The sequence below is a fragment of the Ciona intestinalis genome, chromosome 12, assembly GCF_000224145.3.
Source record: "Ciona intestinalis chromosome 12, KH, whole genome shotgun sequence".
Lineage (NCBI taxonomy): Eukaryota > Metazoa > Chordata > Ascidiacea > Phlebobranchia > Cionidae > Ciona > Ciona intestinalis.
This window is the reverse complement of record NC_020177.2, coordinates 1882558-1905536: the sequence shown is the minus strand read 5'-3', so window position 1 is coordinate 1905536 and position 22979 is coordinate 1882558. Positions and strand designations below refer to the sequence as shown.

Below are 22979 nucleotides of genomic sequence, written 5' to 3'. Positions count from 1 at the left end.
TTTGGATTAAAGGAAAATTTAGTTTTAATCAAAACACATGCAGTATTATGCATACAGCCAATGCTAGTTTAGATAGTTCGGATATGTTTGAAACAAAAGACTAGGAGGCTTCGAATTCACACACAATCTATTTAAATATTATAGAATGGGCTGCGTAAAGAATAATTCGGTTGTGTTGCAGCAAGATAAGTTTATTTTCGTAATGATATATCAGATATATACATGTATATATACATTCATAATCATAGACGCTTGGTTTCCAAATCCTGGACGTGCAAAATGTGACGTCATAATTAAATTAAGCGCCATAGGCATCGCTTATTATTATTGGCGTATCGCTTACCACGCACCTTTTTTTGAAATATTTTTTGTATATGCAAGCACAGAAATAAAAATAAAAAAAGATTAGAAAGCGCATAGCTCCAGTGTATATGATCTATGTATACACTCTCTCTTCCTTTTGCGATTCGGCCCCGTTTACTATTGTGGTCAATGGAATCCCGGGCGTTTGCGTAGTTTTTTCGTTATTTGCTTTAATTTAAGTTATAGGGAAAAATAATTTATATATATATATATATATATATATATAGTAGGGTGAGGGAGATGGGACACCTTTTCATTCTATTTTCTCGTCTCATTTGTTAGTAAATAAAGAACATTCACAGAATTATAAAACCGTGTCCTCAGGAATCCTATAGACCGTTGTTAAATGTTTAAAACCCGGTAAGGATATTTAGATTTTATGTGTTAAAGGTGTCTCGTCTTCCCCCACCCCACTGCATTATTAACAAACTGTTTGTTTAAACGTTTTTACTTAAATTTTTCAATTAATCAAATTTTTTAAACAAGCAGAAGTCAATAACTTGCGTGATTGTTTTTATTATTGGTTCACAGGTCGATTACTTGCGTGATAATGGCGATTATAGGTTCATTGTTAGTAATCCAGGAGAAGACATATAATTGGCGCTGCGTACCTCACAGTTTGATATAAAATAAACCAATAACCAATCTATCCGACCACATACAATAACAAACATGACTATTTCTTGTTAATCAAAACAGATTTTCTTTCAATCAAAACATACAACTGCTATAAAAAGCCCATGGAAGTTTATAATTTAGATAGTTGCGGAAATATAGTTTAAAACAAAAGACTAAGGAGGCTGCGAATTCAACACGCAGCAGGCTATGTAATTGTTATAGAATATATATAGGCTTCGTAGAAAATAATTCGTTAGTGCTGTTTGTTATATTTACCGTCTTTACTGGAGGAGTGTAGGTGAATATCATTAAACTAATAACAATCAAAAATGAAACAACAACTCAGTGTGATTCTTCTCTTTTGTTTAATTGGGTTCCAACTCGAAGAAGTCAGCAGCACAAAAATTGAAGATTTTTCGATGAGCCATGTGTTTAAAACCTCAGGACCGTCGTTCAAATGGACTGATAAGTGGAACGTGTAAGTATTAAGCCCATATTCCCGAGTAGTAGTTGCTACGATTTACGGTAACACATATTGTCATATAGCCGGTAGCTTTAAACAAGTTGTCATGTTTATATAAGGACAAAGCCATATTAACTTATTTTTCCCACATGCAGAAAACCGCAAGATGTGCACGTTTCCGACGACGAAAGTCAACTTGGTTGGTTGAGTTTTTTTGATATTTATTTGTTTTTCATGTGTTTTTGAAACTTTATTTTATTACAGAGGACATGCTTGATTTATGGGACTAAAACAGCAATTTCCATTAACAAGAAAGAAATCTGCACACATGTATTGTATTTCATTATATTCACAGTTCACATAAAATGTTGTGCTTATTGAACAAAATACATAAATATATACTGTTTCTTTTACTGTTTTTTTTTTTTTTGGGGGGGGGGGGGGTTTATGAAACAAATTGTAATTGCGAAATGAGGGTTCATGGTCCACTTCGTGCACAAAGTATGCGCCGTGTATGACGTTCCGCTTGATTACTTATACACGCCGGTGAATTGCTGCGGAGTCATAGAAATACTCACAGAAATAAAAACGAATAGAACGCGTATCTCCAATGTCGGCAAAGGAGAGAGGTGATACCTCTCTCTCTTTCGCGGGTCGTTCCCGTTTGGGCCTACTATTGTAGTCAATAGAATCGAGGGCGTTTTATGTAGCTTTTCTTCGTTTTTTGACTTTGATTGAAGTTATAGGGTAAAACAACTATTTTGTAATGAGTATATTTCTAACAAACCGTTTTTTAAAGGTTTTTAATTAAATTTATTAAATAATTAAATTTTGTAATAAATGGTAAAATGTAAGCGTTAATCTACCAAATAACTAAACTGGCCCATTAAACTTGAATAGTTGGTGTATTTTTTAAAATAAACAGATAAAACCTCCTAAAACTACTATGCGCCTATCTTTTACAATGGATACCGAGCGAAATGGGGATGGAGTTGGCGGTCACATTAATAGAAAAAAGAATGTATCACGGTTGCGCGTTCTACTCATTTTCAACTGTCGCCCATTGTGCGTACAAAAGCGGGCAAAGTCGATTACTTTTGCGATAGGTCTAAAGTCTAAACGAAAGTTTTTCTTATTTGGGGAAAAACGTAAAATGGGTTATTTTACCTCCTCAAACGTTTTTTCAATATAAACTTACCTTTAATAAATAATTAAAATGTCACAAAGCAACCTCTTGTTATTTTAGTTTTTAACTTTTTTTGAAAAATAAAGCTAAAAAATCAGATTTGTTTTACAATTTTAAACTTTTAAACCTAATTTTGAATCCAAGATTGTCATCATTCACCGAAAATGTACGTTTTCCTATGTTCCGCTGTTATTTTTGGACCCAAAATGGCGACCAGTTTGCCTTTTGACTGTTCTCTTTTGGTTTTCTATGGCATCGCGGTGCACAGAAATAAAAAAGAATAGAAGGCGCATCTCCAATGTCGGCAAAGGAGAGAGCACGATACACTCTCTCTCTTTAGCGGGTCGTTCCCGTTTACTATTGTAGTCAATGGAGTCGATGACGTTTTGTGTAGTTTTTCTTCGTTTTTTGACTTAATTTAAAGTTATTGTGTAAAAAAACTATTTTATAATATATATATATTTCTAAAAAACCGTTTGTTTGAAATTTTTAATTAATTTTTTTAAATAATTAAATTTCCTAAACAAGTGGTAAACTGTAAGCGTTAACGTACCAAATAACTAAACTAGCCTAACAAACTTGAATAGTTGGTGTAGTTTTTAAAATAAACAGCTAAAACCGTCCAAAAATACTATGCGCCTATCTTTTACAATGGAGACGAAGGGAACTGGGGGCGGAGTTGGCGGTCACGTGAATAGAAAGAAGAATATATCACGGTTTTGAGCAGTTGCGCGTTCTACCATAGATATCTAAACATATGTTTAGATATCTATGGTTCTACTCTTTTTTATTTCTGTGTCGCGGTGCCGGTGCGGTAATTCTTCACGCCAAAACAAAAATTAAACAACGGCGGTGTAGTTAGGGTCTTGTGTTTGCTGGAGTATTAGGCATTAAGATGGAACCTTGCCAGTGGTTTTAATCCATTTAAATGTATTGTTGTACGATGTAGTAGTTTTCTTCTAAAGTAGTAAATCACTTAAAAAAGTAAGTGTTTCATACACCGTTATCACTTTCATTTGTTTAGTGGTAAGGTAGTTGCGTTAATATATCCTGAAAGCACAAAGCGATTTATAACTGCAACGAAATGGCAGACTCACAAGAGGTAAGTTTGTACCACTGCATTGATACTCCGCTTATTACAACTTATGCTTTTAAAGATTTAAATTATTTTGTGATGTAACATATCGCTATTGTGACGTAATAAATCCTTAAGCATGTGAACATGTCAAGCGAATAACGGTAATGATGTTTTCTTGCATTTTTAAGGTTAATTTTTCGACACAAATACCCAATTTTTTTTCGAAAAAAGTCCCACTAACATTTCTTAGGCCTTGCTTATAACTATATATAGGCTATGTATAATATATATATATAATTCTTTTTTTTTGCATTTGTAAAGATAATTTTCAATACAAACATCACAGTTTTTAAAAAAGTGTACTTTTGCAGCTGGAATAAAAAAATTGGCAATTCAACATTGGCGAAATATCAGCCTTAAACGAGCGATTTCGTTTACAAACTTTTGGTTATGCACACCATAATTTGTCCCATGCACAGCAATTAATTGCCATTGAAAAAAATTATGTTAAATTAAATAGGATTTTCTAACATGGCTTGGATATGTACAAGCCGTGCACACAGATTTTTGATAATAGTCTTGCATGTGCGAGATGTTGTCAAAAACTGCCATATTCTGCAGACTGGAAAACAGTCAAATTTGAGGGCCTAATGATTTTTCGTAGGAGAAATCCCATGGGCAATGTTTTTACTCTAATATGGACTCTAATAGTATATATATTCTATATTTTTAGATACCAGTTAATGTGCCAAGTATAGCTGAATTCTTCAGTGGCAAGTCAGTGGCAATCACAGGTGCAACTGGGTTTATTGGAACATGCTTGGTAGAAAAGATCCTACGCTGTTGTCCGGGTGTTTTAAAAATCTTTGTCTTCATAAGGGAAAAGAAAGACAAAAGCGCAACAGAACGACTTGCCCATCTTACCCAGTTGCAGGTAAGATAAAGAAATATACATAACATAACTTCTTCATTGTTTTTTTTTTGATTTTAAGAAAACAAAGATCATTGTCATACACAATGACAAGAAGACCGGATATTATAAAACAACAGTTCTTAAAGGCATTTAAAATATGTCTGCATATTGGGTAAAAACTTAAAAGCATAGGTTTCACTTGTAAACAGATGACAATAAATGTAACTTGCTTTATGCTTGTGTGGCGAAAAACAACAGCCGTTATTACACTGATGTTCTGTTTTCTACAACTCATGTCCAGTTACCAGGAGTGTAACTTGGGTGATGTTTTTCTTTATGGCTCAAAATTCAATTTAAACAGCCTATTACTGACCCCTGTGTTAGAGCAATTGCTTTTAGGTGTCTTTTCACAGACACATAGGCCCACAGCCCCGAGCCTTGAACCCTAACCTGTGGGTTATAGGTAGGCACATTTACCATTGTGAAACGATACCAGATAAACAAATTGTACTTAGTCTTTATTTGTTTGTAACCATTATGGTCATTTTTCTGTGTAGGTATTCGACACAGTGCGCACGCAACAACCCGATTTTCAATTGAAACTTGTTGCTGTGCCGTGTGATCTTGAAAAGGAAGGTTTTGACCTCAGTGAGGAATCACAAACTCAAATCCAAAACGAAGTGAACATTTTCATTCATTCAGCAGCGACACTTCGTTTTAATGAACACATAAGGTAACAATCTACTGGTGTGTGTCACATTGATTCCTTTTATATTAACACTGTTTGCAAGTCAATTTAAACTGTTGTTTTCCTTTGGATATATATAATTAAGCATATGATACGACTAATATGAGGTTACCTTTTTGCACCATGATATCATTTATTTTTGATATAAATAACATACATTTCATGATTTGTCTTGGTTTAAGCGAATTCCTGTTTTACAATTATTTACGATTTTATTAATAGTTTTTGGTAGCGTACTCTGTAGATTATTATATTTCCTAAATTTGTAGTATGGATACCAGAAACATTTTAAGTAATAATATTCATGCTTATAGCTGGTGCCATTGGACAATAGTTTTGTTCATTTTTATTACAAGTCACACCATATATGTTATTCTAGAATTAGACATTAAAGCTTGGTATCAATAACATGTTTGCTTGTTTACGTTTGTTTCGTTTTGGTTACGTGCTTTAATACGTGACTATAATGCAACATTGATTCTAAGAAAAGAATGAATGTTACGCAATCTGAGTTGCTGTCACCCAGGATAAACAGTTGCTGTTTGAAACTGATTTACTAAAACATGTAATATATATGTTACAACTTAAAAGTTACGTAATTATTTAACTGTTAGCAAATTGAAAGTCTTCAGCATTTACCGAAACTTTCTGTTAAACTTATGTTTTGTTGCGTATTCCAGCTTTTTTCTAAAACATATAAATGAAAAATCCAATTGAACCTTTGATCTTATAGTCGCACTGCCCACACACGTACAGTTTACATAAGGTCACCTCAAACCAACATTTGTCTGAAATATCATACAATCAGCAATAATTTTTGAATATTAAAAAATTGCTGTATTGCATTAGTTGCCTAACTTATACTTTTTGGTCCGTTTTGTTTAATGTTTTATTTCAATTCCCTCTTTTTTTTCCATGTTGATACATGTAAGAATGCATATAATAGTAATAATATGTGTAACAAACTGATGTGTTTTTTAGTAATTTCGGTTAAATTTTTTTATTTTAAAAATATGTATATAATTATGTATTGTGTATTTCTGGCTCCACCAAATTACAAATAACATGTCAAAATGTTATTTTAAATTAATTTTATAAAACGCTGTTTCATCTGGAAACAAGTCTTTGCCAGGACGCTTTTGGTAAGGTGTTATCTAAAAAAAATGTAGCTTTTTTAGGTTTACTATTCCTTGACAACAATGGCAGCAGAATAAAAGAAAGTGCCATTCAATAGTTTATCTGTATGTTCTTGATTATCTCAATCAGTGTTTATATTTCAGGCTCTCCTACCAGATCAACACACTTGGAGTACGTACGATGCTTAAGTTATGCCGTACAATCAAAAATCTGGTGTCGATCGTTCATATTTCTACAGGTAATCCATATACAATGGTCTCTATTTTTAGCGATACAATGTAACGCTCCAATATGACCTAAGTCAAATCTGTTTTATAGGAACTGAAAATGGCTTTTTCTTAAGAATATATTCTGTTTGATAATATTTTCGTTGTAAAAATATATACATGTACAAATTGGTGCTTACTGTATCATTTTTAACTACAATGTGCATTTGGAAAAATGGTATATAAATCACTAATCAATGTGTTTCTAGCGTGTTACTAAGAAACCATTGCCTTGCTATGTTGCCAAGGTCAATGGTTCGTAAACTTTTAGTGGCACACAGATTGGAAAGCTATGGTCTAGTTTTAGTGATCTTCTAACTAAAAGAAAACATTTAAAACATAAATGTGCTATGGTTTACTTCTACAAATAATTCCGTTTTTACAGTCATCTTCTAACAAAAAATATGATATTCACAGCTTATTCATTCTGTGACCGCAAGGACATTGGAGAAGAAGTTTACAAGACAGGTTGGAACTTCAACAAACTCCACGATACAATGCAGTGGATGAATGATGATATGTTGACCAAGCTAACTCCAGACATCTTGCGCGATCGGTGTGAAATTATTTTATCTTTTAAAGTTGTATGTGTGTATGAATGTAAGATTTTGGTTTCTGGCCTTTTTGCTGATACCTAAAACAGACATTCCCCTGTTATAATTTAATTAATAACGCAACCTGTCGGTGAATGAGACTATTATAGTAACTGGAATAAGAGGTATTATGTTACTATTTTAATTAAGTTGACAGGTTACTCTCTGTCATCAGTAATAAACTGTCTTTAGTATTGCTATTGCTAATTTACTGCTATGTTTCTATCAAGTTACTAGTTAAACATATTGCAACATATTGGATGATTAGTACCCAAAATAGTCATATAATGTTATAATGTACTTTTGGTTTTAACTTATTTTCACTGTTATTTAAAGCTGTGTTCTGTCAATCGACCATAATCATTTATTATCCTTGTTGGTCATGGCACTCCTTATAATGTAAATATTTCCAGACCCAACACCTACACACTAACTAAAGCATTTGGAGAGGAGGTGATAGTTAAAGAAGGTGAAGGCCTCCCTGTTTGTATAGTTCGCCCAAGTATTGTTGGCGCAACTTATTCTGATCCGGTCGCTGTAAGTTTCATTTTCGATGTTTTTTCACTGTATAATTACTATTCAGGTCATGGTTTTCAATCAGAGCCTAATAAATATAAAAATTTTAGTGTGCAAAAAGGTTGCCCATGCTAATGAAACTTTCTTGTTTCTTTTATACCCAGATTATTTCAAAATAATAAATAAAATAATAAATGTAAAATCAATGGTTTAAAAACAAATTACTTTTTTATGGTTGGGTAGAGGGTCATGTTAAGTATTCCTTAAAAATGCAACCGTTCTGCGAATTGTTGGAAAACACTGTTGTAGAAATACAGTTTAACTGTGTATTTATGCCCAAGTTGGTTTGTAGTCTGTCCTATATCATCCCTTGGGTAAGGTAATTATTTATTTTTTCTGTGAAGATACTTTTCGGGTCGCAACCAAGTTTAGAAGCATGGTCTAAAGTTATGTTTTGTACCCCAACAATTCTTATTTATTTTTAGGGCTGGTGTTCAAATTTCAACGGAGCCACTGGTCTGTTTATTGCATACGGCAAAGGCCTCATGCGTTCACTGTATGTGAAGAGAGACATATGCATGGACATCATACCTGCAGATCTTGTGGTGAATGGAACAATAGCTGCTGCATGGAGAAATGCTGTATGTCATAACCCTGTCAGTGCAAATTCTGTTCTTTCCACCTCTCCACTCATAGGTAATGATTTCACAATAATTTATCTTAATATAAAGTCTAACCAAATAATTTTAGTTTCATTTTTACATTAATAACTATGTATAACAACCATCTTAGCACTACTGAGGCTGTGATACATTATTAGTTACTGGCAGAGGCAGGCAAACTTTAACTTTTTGGGGTGGGAGGAGTTTATAGGCATGCTTTTATACACCTTGATTGAGTGCCTTAGTAATAAGAAATTATCAAAGGCTCAAGTGGCACTCTTTCTTACTGAAAATCTATTCATTGTCGTACAAACAATATTTATTCACTCCAGTAGTTCGATTCAATTTTTTTTTTCAGAAGCTATTTTGTTTTTACAAACTTCGGTTGTACTTAGAACACATTTCGGCATTTTTATCAATATACAATTTTTGATTTTTCGATGATATGCTAATTTAAGATTTAGCAATAATGTGAGAAACATTAAATTCAAATTTGTAATCTCTATTTTCAGATCGGCGATCAAATTCAACATTTTCATCTGCTAGCGATCTTTCGGAGCTTCGGACACTAGGAAGAGAAAGAGAGGAAGAATCACCGGAAATTGAGCTTCGCAGAAAAACTCTTCCTATTTACAACCTGGTTGCAAGCAGCTCAAATCCAGTTCTTATGAGAGAGTGGAGTAAGTCTTTAATATATAACATGCTTTGGCCCTGGTTATATAACTTACACTTTATTAATCTGTTGCTGCAGCCCAAAGTTAAATCCTTTTGTTTCATGTTTATGCACCACATGATTTACGTTAATTAAATTATTCTTATTCCTCTTTATATTATATGACATAGTTTTTTGCTCATTTTTATCTGTGTTATCGAATGTAGATGATATTATGACTTCATCATACACCAACTATCCACTTGACGCTTTGATGTCGCCAGATTTGAAAGTTGCGTCAAACAAGTAAGTTTTACTTGGTTTGTGTTTTGGCGATTGATTTTTAAATATGTTTGTTAAATGGGGAATGTAAATTTATTATTACTGATTGCTTATGTATACCCGCACAGCTTAGATGTATATTACAGGCAACATGGGTCGTATAATAACTTTGTACACCATCTTAGATTGTTCCATTGGTCTATCTATTTCTGGGTGTGTTCACTTTGTATGGTCGTGGATCTGGGTAACCCATTGGTGATCACTGGGTTGTAGCAATGAGAATTAAGTGGCCTGCACAAGGACACAAACATTCACAAATAATAACCCAGCTTTAAACTGTGTATTATTTTCCTATGCCAAGGAAATTTAGAACCATCTCTTATTGAGTTACAGTTTCGAGATTATTTCTGTCTTTGCAGATTGATGTTCAGAGTTTTTCTTTTTTTCAAGCAATATATTCCTGCATATATATTTGATGCTGGGCTTATCCTTATTGGGAAAAAACCTCAGTAAGTAAATTTCACAATGTTTTCTACACATTTTTGATTAAAATCTTTAAAAATAAACAAATACTAAAAAATTTGCTTTTACATTTATTTCATTATGTTACAACAGCTAATTTTACATAAAAGGTGACAGTGTATCATAATTTAAAATTGTAATATATATATTTGGATTTGGCAATAGAGGTTGTTAACTATAAACATACACTGTGTTTTAAAGTTCAGATTAACCAATCACTGTACAATATCATTAAATTAAATGCATTGTGTTTTGTTAACTGGTCATGCAAGGGAAAAGATGATTTCCTGTTTGAACAAACACTCACAGGATGTAGTGTGAAATAGATCCACAGACTAAGCTTGCAAACAAAACCGTGTGTTAAATTCTAGCTAATATTTAATTTTTTAGTTATAATTACATATTTCGACATATAACTTACTACTGTGGTTTTAGACTAAAGGTTTTAGACCTTTGAAAAGGCATGTTATACCAAAACATATAAATGATTTTGTATTTTTTATCCAAATCAGCATTTCTTTTTCGGCTCATTATTTGTAAAGTTTGTTCTTCATACACCAACCATATGTTGAATATTTGGTCTAACTTTGAAAGAAAAGCTAGATTAAATCAATTTTAATTATTTTGATAACAGTTCAGTGCTGCCAGTAATTGCGATGATTTATATTTAAAGTTTTACGTATTAGAAAGATTGTATATAACGTCCGTACACAAGCACTGTAGACTTGGTATAGCTTCACGCTTCAGCAGTCACAAACCAAAGTTACCCCCAGATATTATTCTTTAATCAGTGACTCGATTGCTCTAGACAAGAGAACTAAGTACTGTATCTGGTTAGTGGTTACACTAAAATCCATCTCAGTTTTTTTCATAGAATGATGTATAATTTCGATGCTATCCTGTAAAATATCATGTTAATCGACAGAAACTCATGTATTCAAATCACATAGTTTTACCTTACAAAAACCCTTGGCTATAACTCAAGATTGCTTATATTTTAATGGCAGCAAATGGTATACAATACTTTTACTTTACTCTTCCCTGTCTTACGGAACTGTACATACAACATAGAGAATTCAATAAATCTAAGCCTATTCCATCTTTTACCAGACTTTTACGTTGGACACAGCGTGTAAGTGGCACGATTGGTGTGCTTCAGTTTTTCCTCACCAGCCAGTGGAACTGGAGTAACAACAGTATACAGAAACTTCAGCGTGAGATGAATGAACAGGACAGAAAGGTGGGTTTATTAACCGAAAATTCTTGAATTTCTTCATATTCAACTAGGCATTGTTTTTATGGGAAAAAGGGTAATCTTGTAAAAGGTGTCTTCCTTCATTTATGAAAGTTTTGTGACAGATTTATAAACATTACATCAGCTCAGTATTGTACATTTTGTATGATGGTGTAAAATTACTTAACTGTTTTACTTTTACCAAATTGGTCAATTTTAACAAATTACAGCTGTTAGCACACAAACAAAACACCTTAAAAACATGGTTGATAAATTTTCCAGAACTTTTACTGGAATAGTAACATACAAGTTAAGTAACATACATGGTAACTCGTAAGCTGGCACGAGGTGTTAAACCCGTGTGATAACGACTGTCGTTTTCCGGCCACGCGAGGATAAAGTAAGTTACATTCATTCAATCATTCATTCAATACTCTTTAAAATATTCGCAAAGCCCCAATCCTATATCTTTCTCAGGAGATAAATCAGCTCAGTTTATAATTTTGTTCACACCATTTATAAAACCCTATGTGCCTCCCAAACTATCCACCCGGATTTCAAGTCCCTGTCAACCTGCTTAGTGCTAAATACCAAACCCCTGCATTTTTACAGCAATTTAATATGGATGCAGCAGTGGTTGACTGGGAGCAGTATATGAACAATTATGCAAAAGGAACAAAGAAATTTATTCTTAAAGAAGATCCAATGAATTATCCAGCTGCCCGTCGCCATGTACAAAGGTTATGCAGTGTTTTGAGATTATATTTGTTTAAAAGTTTATGTATCTTACTGGATTTTTTATCATTGTTGTGGCTTTATGTCGCATTAGAAGCTTCAATGGTTAATAAGTGTCTTATCCCACATGACTGACCATTGTAACATCATCAGCGTTAAACCCCATTTGCTTTGGTTATGATGCAAGCACTCTGCTGAAGTGCCAAAATGAATTAGTTCGAAACCATGCATATATCAGTTGATGACAGTTGTTTTTTTACAGGTTGCGTATTTTGGGCTACTGTTCACAGTTGCTTGTGTTTATGGTTGTATGGCGTCTTCTTGTGCCTCGCAGCGGCATTGCAAAGAATCTGTGGCATCTCTTCATGTCTCTTTGGTTTAAGTTCCTTGGTTTTTTCCAGATCTCCAGTACCCTGCATCGATCAAATTTTTTTTCCCGTATTCTGTCTAGTTCTTAATTGTTTTATTTATTTGGTCTACAAATTTCATTCATTTTCATAAAATAGAATTAAACCAACGGCACTTTGAATTAATTTGTTTCTATATGTCAATAAACTATTTCCATTCCATAAGCAGTAAAAATGGAACATCTCAAAATGGTCATAGTCGGATACAGCAACCTTTTTAGCTGAATTACAGCACATTTGAAATAAATTTCATCTATTAATTTTTTCTGTCCAAAAACAAAAATCTAAGAATCACGTAATATATATCTCTATCGATTCTTTTAATTACATAATTGTTAAATTTAGCATTCTAACAGAATTGTATACTATATATTACGTACTGTTCTATCATAAAATGCTGAACAGTATCCTTTGGTACTATACAGACGTATAATGTGTGTACTGTTTATAGAGTAATAGGTAAATATATGTGGTAGTTGCCTTGGTGTTGCAAACGTTTCATACATGCTACAGAAAATTCTGTTAAGCTTTGTAAACTAACAAAATAAGAATTTTATCGTCTTTGCTTATATATTCTGTGTTTACCACACAACTTATGCTGTCCGGTGAAAATACTTTCTATATTAATATAACGACTGTACTAATTATTATTCGCGAAAGTCAGTGGTTGTTCTTTACGGCGAAAGACTTTGGTCTTAATGACCTATATTTCCACGTTCATTCCGTTGGCTGTTGTTTTAAGTCTATTTGAATAATTTGTGCTTGCTGCAAAAACCGTTTTCCTATACCGTTTGCGTAATGCGTATTTCTAAATAGTTCGTGAGAATACCGTACCGCATATAACATTTAATTTCTTTTACTATGACGTTGACCGAATTCATAATTATCCATTCAATCATCACAATTTTCTGTTCGTTTATTTCGTCTTAAATAATCCAAATTTTAAATTTAATATTTTTAACTGGTCTGTGACTGTGCGCTGCTGGGATTTGTTCCCCGAAAAAAAGCGGTGAGTACATTAAATAGTAATATTTTTTATGCAAAAGCCATTCAAGTCTTGTTTATAACATTACTTATTTTGAAATCCCGGTTGTGGTAGCGTTCGATCTTCTTTCTAATTTCATTTGAAAATGTACATTCGTGCTGTATTGTACATAGGTTGAACTTGCGAACATTTTTGTTACACGGTTAATTTGCACAATTTAAAATGCTTGCAAGTTCCATTTGAATTCAAAACTAGTGAATTTGGTTTCGAAATAGAAAATATAATGATGTATAAAATTTCTCGGCAAGTGTGATTAAAATGCTGTAGGTTAGAGGTCTATTTTGTTGGTGCCAACATGGCTTGCACCAAAAATACATTCAGCGAAAAATGAAAGATAGAGGCACAAGTTATAAGCATGCGTTGTTGTGGCTACTCGCGCTGGTTATTGTGTGGTGAAGAACACCGGATAAAACAAAGGAAGCCGACACGCTTGAATCACGCTGTGATGGTACTATCCATCAAAGAACTCTACTACACTGTCCGACTGTTGCCATTTACTATAAATCGGTCTTGTTAAAGTTTAAACAACCAACGACAGAAAATGAAACTCTTTGGGCTAGCCGTAACGATGTGTACCAGAAAAGTTTGAAACAGAGTTACCGTTCGCCGAATATTTGTGTATAACAAAAGACTCGTTATGAATACGGCAATAACAAGCATTTCGTCGAACCACACCTTGAGCTAGCTACCAGTACTGCTGGTTCAGCGCAGATCCACAATCCCAACGCCAATAGGCCCATATGCCGCTTTTCCAATTTAGCAAGCGACATAGTGGAGTGTATTAGCTTAGATGCCTTAGAAGTAGTTCCGGGAATTGATGTGACATTCTTTGTATTGTGGCATTCTTGAGTATTTTAATGCTAGTACAGTGCGCTCAGTTGGGCATTAGGTATATAGTTGTTGTCTTTGGTTCATTATTGGTTTTAGACATTTAAAGATTATACAAGCAATCACGATAGCATAACCGGGTATCCGGTAACGCTAACCGCACGACTTTACTACACGTTAGCTATTTTCAGTGAAAAGTCGACTTCTCCGAAATAGCAGTTTCGTGGGTCGGGGGCTACAGTACAACTGGCGATCCATATGGATTAATAATAGTATGTATATATAGTAGGGTGGGGGGAGATGGGACACCTTTTTATTCTATATTCTTGTCCAATTTGATAGTAAACAAAAAGACATTTAAAGAATTATAAAACCGTATACTCACAACTCCCATAGGCCGTTGTTCATTGTTTAAAACACGATCAGGATACTCGGTTATTATACGATAAAAATGTCCCATCTTCCCCCACCCCACTATATTACAGTAAAAGTCTAGCCAGAAAAGGTATTTTTTATCATTAAAATTGTAAAACGCTGTAAAAATTTGATTGTAGTGTCGCTAGTTGATGCTGGTAAGCTTCTGTGATTAAATATTCATGTACTTTTCCAAGCAAACAAGTCAACGAGGAATGTTTTCACTGTAAACAGATTTTAAATCAGTTTCTCTTGGGGCTCACTTGTTCTGGTGATACAATGTACGAAATCGATAATTTTACAATGTTTAACTTTGAAAACCTTCGGGTAGTATACACTTGTCCGTTTGGGATTGAAATTTGAGCTTAACTACGTTATAAATACAAAGGCGGCTGGTTGCCGTTATCTTTTGTATAGTGGGGGGCAAGTCACTATAGTAGCTATTGTCCACCGTTGACTCTCTGTTACACAAGAATCCGCGCATTTTCTTTGCTTCATTATTTACTGTTTGCTGCAGGCGATTTTGTAATTGTCCCATGTGAGTCCACATCGACTGCGAAGCCTGTGTTCGTTCATACTCGATTGGTAGAAAAATGTCAGAAAATGTTCTAGGAATGTTACCGAGCCAACCCGAAGCACCAGCAGACCGGGTATGTTGCTCTTTCTTTTGCGCGTAGGGTGCGTGTGTGTGCGGGCGGGCGTATGTTTGTGTATGGATGTGCCGGCTCATTTTGTGTGTTGTTTCAAGACATATTTTGGTCCAGTTTTAACTGTTCATTATATCATTGTTGCAAAAAGTATGATTCTTTTTTCTGCAATAAATGATTCTTTAACGTCAAAACTAGGACATAATATATACCATTGGTGAAACACAGTTTTGTAGGTTTTATGTCAAATTTAAACATCTGAAAACTTTAAAAATGTAGGAGATTAACATTAAATATATATATATATGTATGTATTATGTAACATATAATGTTTTTTACTTTTTTGAAACGTTTAGATCAGAGTTTTAAAATCCTAAATTTTAATGCTTAATATTTTCTATGTAAACTGTATTAGTAATGTGACACAATTTCTAATACAGTTTACATTCAACTACTGAATTTCAATGCTTAATATTTTCTAGACATGTCCAACTATTGCTGAATTTTATGCCGGAAAAACTGTGGCGTTGACTGGTGGGACTGGGTTTCTGGGTCAGGGGGTTATTGAGAAGTTACTGAGGTGCTGTCCTGAAATAAAAAAAATAATTCTTTTTATTCGACACAAGAGAAATGTGGAACCAAAAGACAGATTATCTTCACTTGTAGAATTACCGGTTAGTTGGACAGAAATAAATGATCATTGATCTGAACTCTGAACTGAGGTGTCTTAGTGTATTTGTATGATTGCACCTTTCGATATTTTAAGAGCACTTAAAATTTGAGTTAAATAAATTACAATATTACAAAATTCTAATATTTTGTGATTGCTTAGCTTTCAAAAATAGATATTTTTTGTAGGCATTTGACAATCTGTGGCAACTTCAACCAAATTTCGTAGAGAAGCTTTCTTTCGTGTCATGTGACCTTGAAGCAGATGACCTCGGATTAAGCAAAGAAGATCGGAAAACTTTGCAGAACGAAGTCAATGTGTTTTACCACTCAGCTGCTACTCTTAAGTTTAACGAGCAACTTAGGTTAGTGTTATTACAGCACAAACATTACCTAAGAAATGAATTTGTGGACCACAAATTGTGCCATGTGGTTTGGACCTGGTTGGCAATTTAGTGATTTTTATGTAGCTACATACCTACATTTACATCATCTTACATGCTTAGTCGTAAGTTTTAGGTCAAGGTCATAGTCAATAAACCCTAAATCATAACCACTAACTAACAGTGGTACCTAGACCATTCTAAATTTATGGTTTTGTTGTCATCACACTGGCAGGCCTACACCAGTGTCCTATATTATTATATAAATGTATATTTATAGTGTAAGTGTATATGCATATTTATTTAAATAACAAGAAAAATATTTGTTAAAAATCTAAAACTTAATTTTTAGTTTTAAAGGACGCTATTATCAGTACTCCGTAGTCTGTAGGCTATTATTCTATTCATAAAATGTAATAACAGTTTGAGCTTTTAAATTTAAATCTACATATTACGACAAGGCAAAAGTTTTTTGTATTATTGACCCCACTCCTAATTGCTTTGTGTTTGCTTTTCATTATCTGAGCTGTCCTTGAAAGTATTTTGAGGTCAGTTTATTTGATTGTCAACGTTTCACCAATGTTTGTTCAGGATAACCACATAAAACAAATACATGGTTCACCATAGGACAATAACCGCAAATGAAATGTTTAAAACAAACTTCATGTCAGTTATTTTAAACTAAAAATTCTAATTATTTCATTACAAATCTTAGTGAGAAGTCAACAAAGAGAATTATACTCTTTGGAGGTTGTTTTATTGGTATAATAATAATAATACGATATTTCTTTTTTTCTTTATAAGTGATACCCTTAATTAGAACATTACCTTATTTATCATTAAAGTTAACACATAGATATGGCATAACAATTATGTCAACAGTTATTGACAGGAATTCTGTTCTGTCTACTTAAGCCTGTTATTACAATGGGGAATTTTTCAAGTAACCTTGTGTTCGATATTTCAAGGTTATCATTTGAGGTCAATGTCCAATGCGTACGTCGACTGTTGAAACTCTGCAAAGGAATGCACCACTTACATGCTTTTGTACATGTATCTACAGGTATATACTATAGTAGGCTACCTATTACATTACAAAAAATACTTTTCCATAAATTTCCTTATTTTCAGCTGTAATTTTTCAGGATATAAATTTTTTCAGTGGTAATTTATTAAGGATATATGTGAATGTGAACATGTGTGTTATTGATCAAGAAACTTAATATTAATTTTTCCCTTACCCAGTAGTTACTATACTCACTAATATATTGTCTATGCAGTCACATAAAAAGATAGTTATATATCAAGTTACATGATTACAAGCTTACATAATGTTATGTTGGATGTATGGGAAGAGGCTCTATGCAATAAAGCATCCATTTCATAACTACAAGCTTCATCATAAGTAAATAAAAAAAAATTATGTATGGTAGGGTGGGGGAAAACGGGACACCTTTAGCACATAACATGCAATATCCATATATCCTGTTCGAGTTTTAAACAATTAACATTGGTCTGTGGGTGAAGATACGTTTTTACAATTCTTTTAATGTTTTTGTTTACTACCAAATGGGACGAAAAAATAGAAAAAAAAGGTGTTTCAACTTTCCCCACCCTACTATATTTTTAACTGTTATACTGTAACATTTATTATCCCTTCCTCTTCTAGCATATTCACACTGCAATCGTTACACAATCGATGAAAAAGTTTACGATACTTCACTTGATTATCACGATCTCGAGAACTCGTTTCGATGGATGAATGATTCCATGGTGGAAAAAATAACTCCCGATGTTCTCGGCAACAGGTATTTAACCTATAGAATTCAAATTTTAAATTTAAATTAAAAAAACAACAGGATTTAATCTTTAACGTTTAGTTTTAACCACTTTTGTATTGAAAGAGTATTTGGTAAGCATATAGGTGTAAAAGTTTAATTATGACATGCTCGTAGTTAAATTAAAAAGGTTTAGCCGGTTACGAGGTGAATGAATTTTAATTTGGTGAATAAATAAAATGTTGATAAGGTGCAGATCAACCAGATATAAAACAGATAGTTAAAAAATGATGTATCAACAATTTAAACATCAAGAAATGCTAATTCAATTCTATTATCACCATAAAGAAATAGTAGGAATAATGACAGCACTTTTTTCATTATTCTGTTTAGTTCGTTTTATTTTCCCAGGCCAAACACATACACGCTAACAAAGGCGTTGGCAGAAGACGCTGTGTGTCGTGAGTCAGGAAATCTTCCAATCTGTATTGTTCGTCCAAGTATGATCATACCTGCATGGCAGGAACCAATGCCGGTGAATAGAATTTTGAATAACAAATATCTGTTGAGTAAAGTAATCACATACATTAATATTTAATATATTGGTTTATTGCCATGTTGTAACCTTATCATTTACACAAGCATGATATCATGGTTATATGTTTTCTCAAAGCTAACTTAAATATGTGATTATTTTATAGTGTCAATATAAAGTTGGTTTAAATTTAAGATTTACTAAACTTCTACTCTTACATCAAACCAGTGCTTAAATTAAATTTAACCTAAATACCCATGTCATGAGGTGATGTACAGTTTTAAATTTTTTAATTGAGGCAGTTATTTTTATTTTAAATTTTTAACTTTTCTTAATTTTATTCCTTTCAACAGGGTTGGTGTACAAACCTGTACGGACCAACTGCCTTTTTTGTGGCTTATGGCAAAGGCGTGCTTCGCTCCGTAATTGCAGACAAGAAAATTGTTGCCGATCTCATTCCTGTTGATCTTGTTGTGAACGGAGTTATTGCCGCTGCGTTGAAGACAGCTGTTGATCACAAACTTGGTGAACGATCTGGTAGCATCGACAGCGGTAAACCTGCAGACGCTGTTTTCACTGAAGATGAAATGGGTTAGTTTTATTCATTTTTCCACAATGTGTTGAGCAAACTATGTTAATTTAATGTTTCAGTCAATTTTCTTTTTGTTTAGGTTACCTGAAAATGTTTATTTAAATGTATTCCTTAAAAACATTAAACATTAATAGAAACTTAGACTAAAAAAAAATCTTAAATTAGTTTAAGAATATCAATTTTTACATTATTAACACATGATAAATAAAAGAAGCAAATTAAAAGATACTTAATTTAACATCGCTTACAACTATTCCATTGTTTAAATCAAACATTTTTGTTCTCCTACAAGCGTCTTTTGAATCTTTTATTTATTTAAAATCTAATTAACTGATTATTATATCAATGGAAAGTTTACTATTTAAATCTACAGATGTTTCATCTGACAGCGACATTGAAGCGATGGTGTCAATCAAACATTTGGTTCCAATCTACAATCTAACCACCGGGTGTCACAATCCACTCTATATTTCTGACCTGGGTAAGCAAATATCAAATTTCAATGATATTGAAATGATGACTTGATTACTTTTATCTGGTTGGTTAACTCTTGGGTTATTTTTCTTAATGCACATTATGTCTGCTTAAGAGCTGGTAGTTTCATACACCTTGTGCTCACCTACAAGTCACTGAATAGATGGTGCAACCTATTTAGTATTTTTGTAGGTTGAAGCAATCTCCATTAATACGTATCTTGCTTATGCATCTTTGGCAGTATCCCCCATTAACAAGGCATTGTGGACGTATGTGTCCGTAGGCAAGACATTTATCCGCAATTGCTTCTACCCATTGTTCACTTATAGGCTGTCGAAAAACCTTAATTATGAGCCATACAATATAAAAAAGTACATAAAACAATAATTAACAAATTTACATACTTGGTAACCCGTAAGCTGGCATGAGGTGTATGAAACAGAACACCCGTGTTTAATGACTGTCGTTTACGAAGCAAGTTACATTGTTTATTTTACCTTATTCAACTGACATTTAAAATCTGAACATCACAGTTACTTTTGGAAAGAAGTGGTATTCAACTTATCCCCTTGATCCACTTAGAATGCCTTCGATTACTGTAACTTGCAACAAGTAAGTATTATTGTAACTTTCGCATAAATTGTGCAAAATGTCCCTTTCTGGAATAAGCTGCCCCCAAAAACCCTAGGTGCGTTTAGAAATGCTGTCTGCAATAGCAAGGCAAAATGAAAATAACACGAATATAAAATTATACAAAGGTGCACTAGTTATTAATTAATTGATTAAGTGTGTTTTATTTAGATTTAGTATTTCCCTTACCACGATTATATAATTGATGACAAATTAATTTGAAAAATAAAATAAGTGGGATGAAAAAAACTAGAAATAGGGTTTTTTATCTCAATAATTGTACGACCCTCACTCTGTATTTAATCTTTTATTTTGCACTGCGCTGATTTGTTTTTAAATTTACAATATAACGTTTTTTTATTTAAAACTGTTACTTCACATTTAAAGTGTTTTTAGATGCATTAATTATTCTTTTAATGTTTATTATGTATATAAACATAAAGTAATTGATTGCTGTCTTAATTTACAGGTACCTCCACAATGCTTCCATCATAATGTTACAAACCATACCCGCATATATTTATGATATGGTGTTAGCGGTATGCAGCAAACGAAGAAAGTAAGGGATATTTTAACCATTTATCATTTTTTTATTTATAAATTTATATTAGTTTTTGTTGTGATAAAAGCAAAGTAATTAAAGCTAGCTACACTCTTATGTACAATTGTGTTAGTGGTCCAACGCTTTATAGATCCCGCACGCTTGGATCCTCTGTTCGCAACAATCCTCATTTTTGAGTCTCATATTTTAGACAACGCTTTTTTAATTAGATTATTTTTAATTAGTAATTAGTGAAAGTAACACGCAAACCTGAACCTGTAACACCTGGTTTTAAAAATAATGCACTATAGCAATAGTATATAAGAATGTGGCCAGCATAAATTGCAGGTGTTCTGTCTATAAATAAAATCGTGTGTAGCTGGTCTTAATGTAAGTAAATTTAAATAATTTATTAATTTAATGATGTAGAACATGACTGCTGGCTTGCTCATAATATATAAAAAGAAAAACACCATTACATTTTTACAGGATGGTAAAATTGAACAGCAAACTAAATGCTGGTATGTCAGTTATGGAGTATTTCTTTACAAACGAATGGCGTTGGAAGCAAGATAACACAACAAAACTACAGAAGTCACTCACCCCGAAAGATCAAAAAGTTAGTTGGTTAATATCTGGTTTAAATATTAAATGAATTTTACACATTATCCTGTGGTGTTGAGGCAGTTATAACACTCTTTGGAAGTTTAACAGTGATTACTATTTCATAGTAAAAAGATCTAACAATAAAAAATTAAAAAAAGATGCTTGATTTCAAGTTTTTTTGTTTTTTTTGGAACCTGTTTTTTTTGGTGGTACCTCACATTTAAGCACTATATTCATATACAATGTAAATTCTGTGTGTAGGAAACCTTGGCCCACAATTTTGATAGAACCTTTGTTACTACACCAGTAACCTTAACTTGATTTTGGTTTTTTTTTTCAATTTTCTAAAATTCTTCAGCTTTTCACTTCCCCTTTTCAGTTTAATTACATGCTTGATAGTATAGTAAACTATTAAACACTGAATATTTTTGCAGAATTTTAATTTTGATGCCCGTTGCTTCAGCTGGTCAGAACAAATCAAACATTATGTCATCGGGACACGGCAGTTTCTTGTTAAAGAAAATATGAACGAATATCCAAAGGCGAGAAAGGCAGTTGATAGGTATGCTTGTGTGAGAAGTGATTTTGTCGTTAATTGTCTTGCCCTAAGACACACACCCAACAATGGTAACAGCAAAGAGCCTTGAACCCATTGCCTCTGAGTAAGAGTTAGCGCAATAACCAACTGTGCCAGGACGTCGGATAAAAAATTGGTGATAAATATGTTGGGGAGGTCGCTGGGCTTACAAATTGTCAGCTTTAAACTACCGTCACAAGTTTTTATTTATATTTATTATTGCTTAGGTTGCGTATGATGGCAAGGTGCGTGAACATTGTAGCAGCGATTGGTATCTATGGTGTGCTATCTACTACCGGCATCACAAAGTTTTTATGGCGGGTTCTCACTTTTCTTTTCTCTGTTCTTGGCTTTGTTTGACGTTAATGGCTTTTACTGTGCTTTCTTTTTATTTTGCCAGACTAGAGATTCCTTTATACCCACATTTTAGGAAATGTTTTGGTTTGCACAAATTTCTTATTTTAACCTTCACTTTATTAAGGACTAATGCAATAAAGATGTTATTTATAAAAGAGCTTGTAACTTTTCGTATTGCTTGTTATTCGTCAGTTCATGAAGTTAATGATAATAATAATAACTTTGTTTGTTTCTTTGATTACAGTAGGAATGATTTAGAAATATTTTTAACGAAAAGACAGGATATAGCACAAAACAACAGTTGTTAAAACACGATTACAGTTAAAACACAAATTATTAAATTGAAGTTATATACTGATACCAACACCATTTTAACTTGCATTACATACCTTCTGCAAGTTTTCAACAGTTGAAAATTACAAAGCTTTGCCTTTGAGTTGCCTTCCTACAACAGCACCTACACCTATGGCCCTAACTTTTACTTGGTCCAGTCACCATTTATGTGGTACATTACAATTACCGGCCTTG

The 22979-nt window shown here is 33.1% G+C and overlaps 2 protein-coding genes and 1 long non-coding RNA gene across 4 annotated transcripts; all 3 read left to right on the top strand.

The window, feature by feature from the left end:
• The first annotated feature begins 1151 nt into the window (after positions 1–1151).
• Positions 1152–1850, top strand: LOC108949995. The gene is made up of 3 exons (XR_001974989.2): positions 1152–1459; positions 1600–1643; positions 1709–1850. It is a non-coding gene; the product is annotated as an uncharacterized LOC108949995 (long non-coding RNA).
• A 1755-nt stretch (positions 1851–3605) lies between these two features.
• Positions 3606–13656, top strand: LOC100177355 (fatty acyl-CoA reductase 1). Its single transcript, XM_002129821.4, has 13 exons — positions 3606–3732; positions 4442–4642; positions 5179–5354; positions 6650–6744; positions 7190–7328; positions 7779–7902; positions 8367–8577; positions 9056–9223; positions 9423–9501; positions 9897–9986; positions 11110–11239; positions 11846–11973; positions 12231–13656. Exons 1-13 carry the CDS (start codon positions 3715–3717, stop codon positions 12424–12426), a joined length of 1755 nt encoding a protein of 584 aa, XP_002129857.1. The 5' UTR covers positions 3606–3714; the 3' UTR covers positions 12427–13656.
• Positions 13313–22676, top strand: LOC100186004 (fatty acyl-CoA reductase 1). 2 transcript variants are annotated; one of them, XM_026837248.1, is made up of 14 exons: positions 13313–13384; positions 15180–15312; positions 15792–15983; positions 16168–16343; positions 17330–17424; positions 18031–18169; positions 18551–18674; positions 19028–19265; positions 19640–19747; positions 20274–20352; positions 20840–20929; positions 21401–21530; positions 21952–22079; positions 22322–22676. In XM_026837248.1, exons 2-14 carry the CDS (start codon positions 15256–15258, stop codon positions 22452–22454), a joined length of 1689 nt encoding a protein of 562 aa, XP_026693049.1. In that variant the 5' UTR covers positions 13313–13384; positions 15180–15255; the 3' UTR covers positions 22455–22676. The 2 variants fall into 2 exon arrangements, with proteins under 2 accessions (XP_026693049.1, XP_009860455.1); XM_009862153.3 differs by lacking the exon at positions 13313–13384 and adding an exon at positions 14798–14943.
• Positions 22677–22979: the final 303 nt, after the last annotated feature.